General features: G+C 31.0%; 1 protein-coding gene across 1 annotated transcript in view; it reads left to right on the forward strand.

Moving 5' to 3' along the window:
- tnc (tenectin) overlaps positions 1 to 16211 on the forward strand; it is a 183402-nt gene that overhangs the window by 145307 nt on the left and 21884 nt on the right. The window contains exon 3 of the mRNA XM_085957631.1: positions 4504 to 4545. Within this exon, the coding sequence (XP_085813757.1) occupies positions 4504 to 4545 (42 nt within the window). The remainder of the gene's footprint in view (positions 1 to 4503; positions 4546 to 16211) is intronic.

The following is a 16211-nucleotide window of genomic DNA, read 5'->3' on the forward strand; positions in this document are numbered from 1 at the left end:
TTGCATATATTCCAGAGTCCAGTGGGATTTCTTTCTTTGGAGGAGGCCTTCACCCGAAGAGGGGTTCTTACAAACCTAACAAACAAACAAACCTAAATTTATTTAAGTTACAAATACAAAAATATATACTATATAAACGTTACATAGCACTGTTTAATATATAAAAATTATTTATCAGTATTATATACAAAATAAAAATCTAAATATATATAATATGTATTAAACAAAAATATAAAAATATACTTAGAAAAAATATAAAAAATCATAGGTAGATAGATATATATACATAACATATATAATTATAAGTTATACATATACATTAAATATAGTCAATTCACTGTCATTTACTTTTTATCTGTAAGAAATAAAAAGGCTTTTTTATTTTTTATTTATTAAATAATTCATTCTCACAGGTACCTATTTAGATTCGACATTTTATAATAATTATTATTTATATAACTACGGTACATTTACGTTAAACATTGCTTCATTTACAAAACAGAATATTTGTATGTCGTGTCTCAATATTTTGAGAAACTCCAAAAATAATTTATTACAGCACAAGACAAGTGTCAAAGATCTCGCGATTTTTTTACCGTTCACTGCTTTTCGCGCTATACAAATAAAGAATAATAATAATCAGGTAGATAAAATAATAAATATAATGATGATTATTATTTTTATTTATTTATTTAACGAATGACTTCCTGACATCGTAAAATCACAGCCCAGTAAAAGATGTCGCTGACCGTCTGTTCAAATGTTTTACGATAGTGGGAAAAGTCGCAGTGTCTTTTGTTGATTTATCGACTTTTTAACTATACAATGAAAATATTTTTTTTGAAGATTTTTATCAATTTATATTTATTTTATTATTTAATTCAGAGAATCAAGATAATTTCTTTATTTATCACATTAAAAATAATCTTCAGAATTTCTATTCTAATATCAGAAATTATCATAAAATGTTCAACTATTTTATATTAATGTGATCATCAATTTTCTCACACTTCCTTATAGTTTTGTATAAGACTATGATATAACTATGTATGTGTATAAGATTAATATGTAATGCAGTTAATTTTACCCCTTTGTAGGTAGGTTTTTCAGTGTTTTCAGTTTTATATCTCCTTGGTCGTACACTCATGGCTAAGGATCGTGACCACTTCCTAATTTTTCCATCCTTTGAGCAACCAAGACTTAACATCCTTCTCGATCTTCCGCTTCTCGCAGGGCAGAACGAATGGTGCCCCCAGTCAGCTCTTTCACTTGGTCGCTTCCTTATAGTTGTGTATAGGACTACGATATGACTATGTATACATGATTAATAATGCAGTTAATTTTACCCATAACGTATTTCAACTAATGGAAGTTACACTTTATATGTAGGTTTTTCAGTGTTCTCTGTTTATAGCAGTAGCGAAGGATGAAGGTGGACTGTTAAGATCCACCATAAACAGTGCGCATTAAACTTTATTAGTCATATGTGTTTGTTTTATTGAACTAAAACTACAATTTACAGATGACATCGGTTAGTTTTAAAAAATCAATAAAACACTGCCTAAACCAAACTTTAATAATTTTGGTATATTTTGGGCGATACGACAAAATTGTGCACACTTTTTCATTCGTACTTATTTGTTTTCGTTGGATTATGAATACATATTACACATTGTTGGTTCATTTTTTTTAAATTTATTAAGCCCTGCCTAAACGAAACCATAATAGATTTATGTACTTATGGCATTTTATTTTTTTACGCTTTCTTTTCGCAGGGTTTAATTGAAATTTAAAAACTAACCAACACCATCTGTAAATTGTAGTCTTATCTCAATGAAAACAAATACGTATGAATGTCAAAGTATACTGTACGCTATTTATGCTAATCTTAACAGCCTACCTCCACCCTTCGCCACGTGTTTATAGTGACTCCCATTTATTTATGTTAATCAACTGAGTAGACTTTTCTAAAACTAGAGATGCGATATATTATAATATACATATATTATATCAATGGTGTGTGTTTGTTTTGATTCGTTGCTGGTATTGACCGTTATTTTAGTCAATATATTCGATGGTACTTTTATTTGCATGAGCCAATTCTCATGACACGAAACTCACAAGTTAGGCGCATTAATTGCATAACTGTACATCAAAGAAATTAATTTTCGTAATTTTATTCATCTGTATGACAAGGATTTCCTCTATCTACGTAATATAAAGATTTTAATTAATTTAAAAATATGATCAGAATCTATCAAAATTTCGATGTAGGAATTCAGTTTGATAACCTTTTACATTCCCGCCCGCGACGCGATTCGCGAACCACGCAACACCAAAAAATGATATTAAAGTAAGCCGACTTTCAGCATTATAATGTTTACAAAAGCAAAATCCTTCATTCATTGTCCTGCATATTATAGCCAGAGCCGTAGTGCTATTTTAGGCAACATAGGGAAATACTTGGGGCGTAGATTGAGTGAATGCGCTATTATATATTACAAACAAATCACTATACTGTATAAATTAATCGTAGTTACCTACCTAAATTCATTGTATACTATATAGACGTATAAATAGTAAATCAATATTATTATTTAATTATTTTTTTTAGAATCTCGTTCACCTATCCCTATTTTTTATCCCATCTCTATTCACACCGACAGGACATGACTCCGCCCCACTCATACAATCAACGGCCAGCGACGGTGATTTTCCCAGCAATCCCAATCTCATACGAATCTGCAATATTAATTACTGTTTGAATGTATCGTGTCCAATGGTATTCATATGTTCAGTTTAAAAGCTTCATATGTGTGTATGCCGCGATTGGTACATGCATGATGCAGTGTTGTCAATGTGTTTTTTTTTCTCCGGAGTTCTGTCTGGCTACTTTATTTTTTATTTTGAATTTTTGAATCGATCCCTTAACTATACTCTAAAAATATTGCCTTTTTTCTTATTTTTGTTCACGTAAACTACATAATATTTGAATAAATGTAAATGATTTAGTAATAATAATATTATAATTGCTTTTAAAAAACTTTATAATGTACTCCATATGTATGTATTGAGGTGAACTAATTCTTACAATAAGTTAGCCGTATAAACTGTCAAAACTGTCTATCTTTCTCTAAAAGTTAACACAGCTAAGAGAGGGGCTGTTAAAACATACCACTTTTTGACATTTTAGACGGTTAACTACTTATTGTAACAATTAACCGATCAATACATAAATATGATAAAATACCGATAGACCCACAGAAGCAAGTCTGAAGCGCCGAAAACTCCAAGTACGGTTTTGATTTTAGCCAACGGTCACCATCATAATACTCGTACGTAGCATCTCTACGGTGATGCATTAACACGATGCATGTAGGGAAAAATAGTATGCACTGATTGTGGTATGTTTTTTCTTTTGACAATGCAATTTTAATAATTTTAACAACCATCTGTAACCGTAACCTAGTACCATCATGCGATTGTGTAATACCTACGTACGTACGGTCTAACGGTTTACAGATGATACGTTTTACGAATTAACAATGTCATGTATTGTGTGATTGTCGAGATTCACAATTATTTTGTTTTCCCACAGTAATCTGATAAGTTTGTATACAGTTATGTAAGAATGCGTATGTTTAACAAAATAATGTATGTACTTATTTATTTAACCACTGTAGCGATGTAAACACGCACATGCTATAACAATTTTAACACCTCTTAACGAAATTGATTCATGTTTTGCAATTTTGAAGATAGGACTATTAGATGACAGTTACTGCACAGGATAATCCATAAGTTGCCACAATAATGTAGTATCCTGATAATATGCCAATGTTGCGGTGTGTGGGCTGACCTCAAAGCCCAAATTAAATCAAAACATACTAAGCAGAATAAATATTACAGTAGTTTTCACTGTGCCACTTCACCCCCTCACTATCGTTTACATCAGTCAAAATACAATTTAAAGTACACAGATGAATTAATCATATTTGTGTCGCTACATTTCAAAATCAGCCAAGTCCACTTTTAGGTATTTTCGACTTTTTTGTGAATTGCTGAAGAACTACTGCTTCCTAACATTTCTGCATTATCAAAATGTGGAATTTATTAATTTTAAATATTCTATACTCGAAATGATAAAAACTTTCACCCTTGTGACTGTGTATTTGAGAAAACAAAAAGCTGTATTTCTCCTATTCATCTATTATGGACTTGGCTGATTTTGAAATCTTGCGACACATTTATTAAACTTCACTATTCGTTTGGAGTAAAAATGATTCCAGAATATCAAATAGACATTTTTACTATACATATTACGTGTTTTAATACAAACCATGATTTAACAAATGAATGACAACTAATCTTTGTAAAAAATACTAATTAAAGTTTATTCTGAGAACGAAAATTGTGAATTGTTCGTTCATATTGCTAATATTAATAGAATGTATGTTTTAATTTCTGTAATATGTAATTAATGGTGTATTTTTTTTGTTACAGCTCCTTTGAGTGAAACGACAGATATGGATACATATGATGGAGGTAAGAATACAATATTATTTTTTTTATTATTTAAAATTATGTTTTATACTGGTATTAATTACTTAGCATGTATATTTATCAGTGTTGCCTACTGTTTTTGATAAAAACATGCTAGACGGGGTACTAAAACAAGCTATTTGGCAGGAAAAACTGTAGATTTTGTAAAAAATACCACTTTTTTAGCTATCAATTATTAAGCTATCTAATCTAAGTGCAAAATCTAATCTAATCTAAAGTAATCTAATCTAAGTGCAAGCTAATCTTAGTGCACTATTTTTAAGCTATCTAATCTAAGTGCAAAAATAAAAAAAAAATCGGTATACGGATAAAAATCACACCAAATTTTCCTAGAAAATCATTTCAAAATTGACAAAAGATAATTAATTAATCTAACAACCCTCGATAATTAATAATTAGGTAAGTAATACCAGAGAGTGGAATCCCCGATAATCGTCAATCCGATGCCACATTAGCACACTTTAAATTATAATATCTGATATCATTATATCACTATTACTTCTTGAATGCTCCTATTATTTCATTATGTTGTTTTATTTCTCAAGTACTGACCTACCTTTATTAAATACCTTTCCGATGGTTAGCTATTTGATGTGCAAGAAAATAAATAAACTAAATATCTAGCGAATTTTCAGTACATAGGTGATGAAGGCATCAAAAAACGCCATAAGCTAGTTGCATTTATTGTAAGCTAGATGCCTATCGAATAATGCTAGATCTGACAAGAAAAGCTAAGTTGACAACGCTGTTAGTGATAATAATTGATAACAAGTGAATATGTATGATGATTAACATAAGTACGTTCAAGAAACATCATCGTACAAGCGATTTTTGCGTTCACTTCAGAAATATTATTGTTATTGTATTCAGTCTAGAATTTATTATAGCTCAGTGGATAATCCCCTTTGCACGTCTCGAGACTTACAGATCGAGTAAGATATCAAAAAAAATGAGTTATGAATGACACCTGCTAGCCAAGAAAAAACATATAGAGTCATGTTCTTATGAGAGATCACCACTGAGTTGTTTGAAAGGGTATATTATTAATAAACAAACTCGTACTCGCACATTTAAAAAAGCTTATGTAGATACATAGTTACTTAACATTTATAACTCGTATTCTTACTACATCCAAAATCAACAACGCAATTTTTTAGATTGTAAAGTAAAGTATTATTAATTCAATACGTGTATTATTTATAAGCAATCATTATTAAAGAAATCTTTCGATAAAATCGTCTAATTAAAAATGTATTACGTACACGAATAATAACGCTTCTTTCATATTATACGGTTTTGACCGTACGGCAAAAAATCGAACGGCGACATTCTTTTAGTGGCGTGAAGAAAAGCATGGTCCTTTTCACATTACACGGCGACGGTTAAAAACCGAAATAGCGCCGTAGAGTAGCCGTCTATTTCCACTGTATTCACGGCGCCCAGACGGCCACCGATGACTCGTAGTATTCGTGACCAAATGCACGCTTTCACATTAGACAGTTTTAAATCATACGGCACAGCACAACACTCAACCATAAACTGAGCTTATGACGGATAAAAACCGTGCATAAACCGTATAGTGTGAAAACATCGTGAACTTGTTGCTGATTCGGATTTTTACCGTTCGATTTTTTCCATACAGTTAAAACCGTATAGTGTGAGGGTTAGGGCATGAAACATCTTCAAAGGAGTTTTTTCCAAAACTATTATTTTTGGATTTAAGATACACTGGCTCTTAGATATAGATATAATAATAGTAATGTTATACTTTGAAGACCAAATAACGGCCATATTGTTATAGAATTGGGGTTTCGCGGTGCGGTGATAGTACCGTCTCCTTGAAAATGGGGCATAAATGCAGTTAAGTACGCTGTTGCGTTTATACTTCGTACATTGTTGAGCAGGTAAACTCACCTGAGCAGAATATTCTAGTGGTATTTTATAATACACATCTTAATGGTTTAATTAATATTTATAAGATAAGATGCATCGTGGCTTGTACACAAAATAATGAATTATATATGTACGTATTGTACATCAACGATAACGTCTGTAGTTATTTTTAGTTTGGTTACTAGAGACATCTTATATTGGAATTTCGAAACACAAAACCAATTTTATTGTTACAATACTCAGACTCGGTCCAAGATTTTTTCTATGACTGTTCTAATATATACAAAATTTTGGAGATTAGGTATCTGAGATATTATGTGTTTACATTTTTTTAATGTACCTAGTACTTTGATTGATCCATGTGAACTTGAACGCATAAAAATGTAAGTATATGTTTCGATTCAGATATAAACTAGTAATTCCGTTTTATTAAATAAACGTTTATTGAGTTTTTTTTCCACAGAATTTGAATGATTTATAGTTAAATATTTTTTTTTGATTATAAGAAATATAGATTAATGTAGGAAATAAGAACGCATTTTACTCAAAATTATACCAAATCATGCATTTACGACAATAATTTTCTTTTTAATATTTTTTTTAACTAAATAAAACCTTATAAAAACATGTGGAATAATTTAATAACAGCCTTTTGATTGCAACTACGATATAAACAGTAATTTACATACTTATATGTAGTTACTTACTTAAATTATTATATAGTTACACATAAGATAATAAATATTATTATTATTACGTTGTATCAATTATAACGATAGTAGCCATCTCTTTGCGGGTATTTGAAACACTCGAAAATCGTAGGTACTAAATGACTAGAGCACTCTACAGTCTACAATAACTCGGTCTAATATTTTATTTACGGTTTTTTTAATATGTATATTTCCGAAGCTTTTCCAAGTTAAATGGGAAGAATTTAATAAATAGATGACGAGATATAACTCAGCAGAAATCAATGCTAATAAGAAATTCGTGCTATAAAAACAAATCAAATTATTAATTACTCAATTAAAATATTTATGTCGACCTATAATAGTGATGTGCCAACTGAAATATTATTTATTAATTAATTCGTTTTTTTGTACATTAAAAAATCAAATTAAGCGCGCAGTACATGGTTAAAAAGTATAAATCGCGAACGTAACCACTGGTTTGATAAGTAACAAAGATTGATTGTCTTTGCCCCTACTGAAGAAGCCTCGTGGAATTCAACAAATCGTCGACAAAACGTTATTTGGTTGATAAAATAATTATATAAGAGACCTTGTTCACGTTTTTTGTGAGTTGATGATTCTATTCGGCCTTCGCGAGCCACGTTTTTACTCGTCGACTTATCTTTATTTTTCTACGCGGTGATTAGCTTATTTTGTTACATTACCTGTACAAAAAACATATTTGAATATTATCTATGGTCTTTGGTCAATATATTATTATAAATGTTAAATTGATATTTTTGCTGGAATAATTAAAACATTTAACTTCTCTCTTTAAAAAAAATTGCAGTCGTAGAATTATTATCACCATTTTTTCAATAATTAAATGATATTTTGGGAAACTTTTTTCATAATAGATTATTGGATCCACTTGTATGAATAATATAGTCACACATTATGTGAAATGAATGAAGTACGAGTTTATACGACAAATAAAACAATCGAATGCTGATTTTAAAAAAAGAGAAAAAATTAATACAAATTCATTATGGAACGAAATAATTTCATTTAAATTCCAAAACACTCTCAGTGTTATTGGGGTACTCTTCCAGTGGTGTCATATATTTTTTTTTACCATGTCCGATCCTAATAAGACCATTTGGGCCTCCACTGAGTGGAAGTTTTGAATTAGCCACTTGCTCAACCTATTATGTACATACTCTGACTCATACACAAATTGAAAAACAATGTGTGTACCTAATTGCCAGACTCAGGATTCGAACCTGGGACCCACGACGCAGCTATCGTGGGCGTCATATATTTATTAAGGCGATACTTCAGTGAAATTGCAAATAATTTTCAACAATAGGCGCGACGAAATTTTGGACTCGCTGGCACTCTGAGAGCGAACGTCGAGGTGTGAATACGTCAATTTGTTTCGTGATAGCGACGGGGGTATTAATTTTTAAATCGTGTAAAGGTGACTAAAAACGTTACCCATTTACTTTAAAAAGAAAACATGTCAATTAATATATTATTATTGTTACTAATAGAACATTAAATGGACGCATGTTGCATTTATATGGTAAATTATATTTCGTTCGGCATGCGTCATTTGCACCCGCGACCCGCAATCTGCGCATCGCCTAGCCACGATCTTTTTAGACCATGCCTCAACTGAGGTATATAGCTTTAAGTGTTGATCTCCACAGGCTTGATTACCTTCGATTATTAAAAAGTAAATATTTATACAACGTCATTAATTAATTATCTACCCTTCGTTATTATAAACGCAAGAAATTAATATCTACTTAACATATTATTATATATTTTAAATACTATTTTTTTTTCAGATCTAATATTATAGTCTAGAGCTGCTCGTTTGCAGGCATATCATAATATAAACTATTTAATCAGACATTTCAGTATTATATTCTATAACAATATAGACGTCATAATGATACACCTGTTTTATACCCAAGGTGCATTATTAATAACATTAATTAAGATGTCATGAAACGTGTTAGTGTTCGTATTCACTCCACATATTTCCCATGGGGAGAATACAGAGTGCGATAACTGTAAGTTAAATGTATATGGAGAAGTACATTGATACACTCTGCAATTTAAATATGGCATAACTTTCTTTCGTAGGTACTTAATAAATGTATTCTATTGTTTCCTGTATGCAAATTATCATACTTTTCTCAGTAACGACACAACTTATACTTTTTTCTAACTGTTACTTATTGTTTAAGTTTAAATTTAAATGAAGCATTTATTGTTTGGTTAATATTTAGTATAACTGGTAGTCTAGGACACCATTTAAATATCTAAGAATTCTGTATAACTTGGGAAGGTATCGATACTTGCAAGAACCGATAAGTACTACATTTTGAAAAGGTATTAAAAATGCAGTGTTTTTTTTAAACAGTAATAGTGATATAATATAAAATTTATATAGTCATGCGGGATATTTATTTAACAAAATATGTGGATTAAAAAATAAATTAGGTTTAAAAATATTAATTATAAACAGTTTCGGTTTAATACTCTAATCTTATCCCATATTACGGTAGGTAGTTTTCGTTATGCATTAACACGGTACTTCAGTGAAACGGCAAATAATTTTCAACTATAGGTGCGACGAAATTTTGGACTCGCTGGCAATCGGAGAGCGAACGTCGAGCTGTGAACACGTCAATTTGTTTCGTGATGGCGACGGGGGTATTGATTCTTAAATCGTATAAAGATGACTAAAAAACGTTACCCACTTACTTGAAAAAGAAAACATGTCAATGAATATATCATTATTCTTACTAATAGAAAAATAAACAGAACATTAAATTGACGCATGTTGGATTTATATGACAAATTATATTTCATTCGGCACGCGTCATTTGCACAATCTGCGCATCGCCTAGCCACGATCTTTTTAGACCATGCCGCAACTGAGGTATAGCCGTTTGTGTTATTGATCACGCAATACCGATATTATATATTTATTTTTGAATAACGAAAAAGAATATAAAAATACATACATTATATATATATACTTATATATATATATATAGGTAATATGCTCCATCTGGACCAAAAATGTTGAAAAAAAACCATACTAGAAATACCTAATTCAAATATATTCTTCTAATCTATATTCTTAATCATAATGCATGGATTATCGGCATTCAAAAAATCAGAGGAATAATATTATCAGCGCATTTATTCTATACACAAGGCTGCTATCGGCGTCTATCGAGGGTAGTTTAACATATTGCAATATTATAATTGTTACAATAAGTTAGCCGTCTAAACTGTCAAAACTGCCTATCTCGCTCTAAAAGTTAACACAGCCATGATAGGTGCTGTTCAGACGGTTAACTTATTGTAACAATTAACCGCCTCAATACATAAATATGATAAACTACCCTCGATATCCATCGATAGCCGCCGATAACAGCCTTGTATATAGAATAGATGCGCTGGTATTGATACAAAGTATTGATACTTATTCGACCTCCCTATGTACCTACCTATAAGTATTAATTACTGCGAATCAAAGCCTTGAATTATTTGACACAGAAAATTCAGCATGATCCATACAGAGCTTTAATACTAACGGTTATGTGTTATATTATTAATCTCATTCCATTCATTAAATTGACTAAAGGTTTTTCTTAGTAGTGCCGACATGATTATTTTACAGGTCAATTTACTTCATTCGGATGTAGAGGCATAAGCGAACCAGGCGCGTACTCCAAGTGGGGTCGTCGGTACTGGACCCCCTTTGGAAAGAACAAAATATCTTCAACTTATTTAGACAAATTAAATATTACTTATTACGGCGATATTAAAATAAATGCTTTATTTTAATATTGTAATACGGTATGGACGGTATGTCTAAAAGACGGGACAGTGTTGAATTGAGGCCATAGTAATTATAACCTAATCTGGTATTAAACATTTTTTACAGTTTTACACATTTATTTAAAAAGTATCTAATGGTTATATTATGGTTATATCATATTTTCCATGCGTATAAATAACACATAATAAATACTAAAATATGAATAAAACAATCAACATGTAATATGTATTGTGTAAACTAGGTAATCTCTAGGATATATCGGATATACTTAAGAATTAAAACTAAAAATCACATTATTAACTCTCCCTCGTCGTAAAATAAAATAATAAATTAATATTAAGTATACTTATTAGTGTTATTACGTATATTTTTTAATGGACCCTCCCTATGCCGGTTTTCTGTGTGCGCAACTGCGCGAAACGCTTATAATAATAATATAAACAAACACCATAACGTTATAATATGTTTATTTTAATATTCTTAGCAATGATTTTCACATAGTTATCTCCCATTTTATTAACAGTAAATACAACTTTCGACTTCCTGTATGCTGTAAACTTAAGTTCTGCAAATAAGATGTGTTTCTTTGATCTTAAACCTTTGAAACCGTTTACATTATTGCGTTTGATACTCGTAACATTACTATAGTAAATATCAGATAGGTACTATTGTTTTTATTAAATAATTAAATATTCCTAGTAAGTCCTTCCTATCATAACGCATAAGTGGAAGAGAGAAAAAACATGTAACGTGTTTTTCTTGTTAGAACTGCTGCTTAACGGCCCACATGCTCAGCGTACGTCAAAATGGAGCTTTTATGCTATTTTCAAAGCATGATCCTGCTTAACATGATCTGAAACACGCGCGTTAACATGATCTTACTCCCTACTTCATTTATCGTTTGTCAATTTATGGCTACGGCAGTATGTTGTAGCTTAGCCACTGGGAAATGCCAATAGAAATGGCGTATTTCAAAAAAATATTACCTTATTCTTAGGTCAATAATTATTATAAAGCAAACATTATTCGTAGAATGTTTATCACATTTGAATGGTCAAAGACATAGCTTATAATCAGTATCTTTAAAATTATCTTTAAATGTGTAAATCTTGCCCATTTTTTGAATAATAAAATGCCTAATTCTTGTCAAATTAGGGATCACAGAGATTATCAATATATTTTTTTATTGTAAATATTTCACTATAATAATGTAGACATAAATTTTACTAATGGTCTTAAAAATTAATAAATATAAAAAATCTTAACGCCACTTCACATGGACGCACTGAAATATGACTATATTCTAAAACATTAGAGCGAGAGGTTTAAAAGAATACTATTGTATGTAATAAAAATACTTTATGCAGTCATCAAATGTTTAAAATAAATATAAAGGATAATAAGGCTTCAAAATGTTGTAAATAGATTATCTACAACGCTTAAGGAATGTCCAGGATCATGCTTTGAAAATAGCATAAAAGCTCCATTTTGACGTACGCTGAGCATGTACCCCCTTAACGTGGAGAACTCTGCATTACGCTCTTAACTTCTACTTTATAGAATCAGAAGTGTGTTATTTCGGCGGTATTAATAATTATATTTTCAATATGAGATTAGCAATCTTTTCAATATATTAAAATAAATGATGATGTAAATACAATCACGGTGGCGTGCTTAGAATTAATAAACAATATTACTACGCTTGTAAATACACAATATTAAATTTAACAACCCGCGAACAGTGTTAGGGTTTTTTTTTTGCGCCAAATAAAAAAGAGATACTTAGAAAATAATCATGTTGGAATCCGCATTGTATTTACACTATGTTTCACCTGTGGATTCCTGTCAGTCCTGTCAATTAGACATAATATTATAATATGTGACCTATTGGCATCAAAATATGCATGCAAATATATAATACGTGGTAAATAAACGTATATTGTTTTTTGTATTAATTTTTCGTCTGGGTTCGGGACTTGGAGGTGGACAAATAACACACCGGAATTGTGGTCAGAAACAATGAGTTTTATTTGCGTTAATATCTACTAGGTTACTATATTTTATATACTTTTTTTACGGAGGACGAAATGTATATGTTTACGATTTGGCTGTTTGCAGCGTTCTGTCGCGCCAAAAAAACGGCCGCTTACGAAGCGATACCATTGCGGCGTTGCCAATATGAAATTTTGCCGAAACCATGTACAACGTTGCCGGTTTATTATTATTTATTTTCGTAATCAATCCTTACTATTTGTCGGCTTGGTATTAATTAGCGCTTCTCCAGATTCACAGAGACATCCCCAAATGGGGACCATTTGGGAGTGTAACAAACTATTCAACCGATCATGGCATATTATCTCACAATGACTTGATATTTCAAAAAGTCAGGCAAGAAATTAGTAGAAATATTATTAAGTAACCAAATATTCATACAGTTTACAGCAACTTTCTAATTACTCTCATCGTATCAGTCGTATATTGACCTGTGTAGTCTGGGCTTTAGAAAAAAAGAATCATGGGAATCAGTATATAATTATTTTAAAGGGATATACTATTTAGAAGGGTTTTCTGAGCCATATGCGACAGACATTTAATATTATTTATTATATTGACCATCTCCGATCGAGATTTTGTTTTTACAAGAAATGAATGTCAGCCACTTGATCAACTTATCAGGTCCATACCCTGACTCAAACACAAATTGAAAAACAATATATATTTGCCAGACTCAGGAAACGACAGACATGGCATATAATAAAGAAAGTACAACCACGGAACAATGATCCCACAGTGGCGGTTTTGTATGAAGCAGACGTGGTGGTATCCTCGTTAAAAATACATTTTTTTTAAAATTTAATATGCGAATTTTTCATAATCTGGCTTGTAATGAATCAATCAAGGTGTCAAAAATCCTGTCGAAACGATTGCAGTAAGTATTTTTAACATTCTAGCGGTTATTGGCAATAGGGTCTCTGCGTATCTAAAACCTTCACTGGGCCCCCACATAGTCTGATCAGGGCAAGCCTTATCTTAAAAACTTTTAACTTAAGTGCTTTATATTTAATAAAGAAGGATTGCTAAAACTTGTAATATATTTTTGGATTGTCACCACGTGTTCTTACTCCTTATTTCCTCGACGTTTCGGGGCATTGGAGAGGTCATTCTCAAGACAGAGAGAGAGATACAGAGAGTCAGAGAGGCAGTGAGGAATGAGAAGGGAAGAAAGAAGGAGGAAAAGCACGCGATGATATCCCAAACATATTTTACAATAAAAACAATCGTGAAAATCCCAAATATTATAATATAGACTGGGGTAGCTTAATCATGCAGAGACACAACGCTGGATATACATACATACTTGTAACGGATTTAAGCTTTGTACTATTCCATTTGAAATATCTCAATGGTATCTCAAGTATCTCAATAGTACAAAATTTAAATCAAGTCCATCCATCGTAATCCAAGTAAATCCATCAAGTACCTTCGGTCAATAGTATTAATACATACATGCATACATTGTACACACATCGCCTGAATCGTTTGGCGAAATGGAGTCTACCTGTGTAACAAAATAGCCGGCGCTTGTGAATCGATAATTATTATTACCCACCTGGCCGCTTTTTAAAGAGCCATATCGCCTTGCAAAAAAATGTAGTTAATAAAAAACTCACTATATCGATAAAAAAATGTTTTATAAAATATGATTTTAATGACCACATAACGGACACCTTTAGAGTTTAATGATAGCTTCTAACTATTATTTTCTTTCTCATATGCTGTGTTATATATCTAACTAACTGATCTCCAGCCCAGCCGACACCGCAAGAAAGTCGCGATTTTGCGGTTCCTTCGGTTAGTGTATGCCGACCTTTAGCATAATTAATATCGTTGCTTATATCGTAAGTATAATATTAATTATAAAATTATACTATAAACTAGTGAGATTTATAATAGTTTTTAGATGCAGTAGATATTGCTTTGGCGGAGCTTTTAGAGTAGGTAGGTACCTAACATAACATGTATATTCGGAAAAAAGATTGTGACATTGTTGTGTCACAAAATTATTAAAATTTGTCACTTGTTGCAGAACTATTCTCAGTCATATTTAAAATATTTTATAGGATAGGTAGTCATTTCTATACATGCAAAAATCTGAGAAATCTGGGTACTCTGGATTACTTACACGGGCACTGTTATATATTTTAAATATCACTTAGGATACATCTACATTTAAGTGACGTAATGTGTATTATGATGGACGATAAGTGTCTTCTACATATTGTCCTAATATTACACTACATCTTCTGGGTAGTCACTGTATAAAATACTAATGATATTCGATGCATCGTGTGGAATCGAGTATCGAAATATTGATCCATGATGCATTTACATAGGTACGAACCTAAATCTTTAAATGAGAATATAATATAAAATCTACATTCCAGTCACGTTAGCATTGTGATATTGAAAATATTATGCATTGTCTGCTTAATGGTACATGTACAAGAACGAAAACCTAACCTAACCTAACAAATAATCCAGTATATCGGCTATTTTCAAAATTTGTTTGCTGCTGGCTTCCTGTAAAGTGTAAACCGATAACAACCGTGTTTACCAATGGGAAATGCCAATAGAAATGGCGTATTTAAAAAAAATACTACATTGTTCTTAGGTCAATAATTATTATAAAGCAAACATTATTCGTAGGATGTTTATCACATTTGAATGGTCAAAGACATAGCTTATAATCAGTGTCCTTAGAATTATCTTCAAATGAGTTAATCGTGCCTATTTTTGAATAATAAAATGCCTAATTCTTGTCATATTTGGGATCACGAAGATTATAAAAAATATTTTTTTTATCATAAATATATCACTATATAACATTAATTTTACCAATGGTTTTGTAAATGCGTTTAAAAATTAATAAAGCTAAAAAATCTTAACACCACTGCACACGGACGTACTGAAATATGACTATATTCTAAAACATTAGATCGAGAGGTTTAAAAGAATATTATTTTATGTACTTAATAAAAATATTTTAAATAGTCATGAAATGTTTAAAATAAATATAAAGGATAATAAGGCTTCAAAATTATATAAATAGATTGTCTACAATTTTTAAGGAATGTCCAGGGTTATGCTCTGAAAATACCATAAAAGCTCCATTTTGACCTACGCTGAGCATGTTGGCCGTTAACGTGTGCGCAGAT

The sequence above is a fragment of the Rhyacophila brunnea genome, unplaced genomic scaffold (assembly GCF_057557595.1).
Source record: "Rhyacophila brunnea isolate RB1 unplaced genomic scaffold, BYU_Rbru_1.0 scaffold_7, whole genome shotgun sequence".
Classification (NCBI taxonomy): domain Eukaryota; kingdom Metazoa; phylum Arthropoda; class Insecta; order Trichoptera; family Rhyacophilidae; genus Rhyacophila; species Rhyacophila brunnea.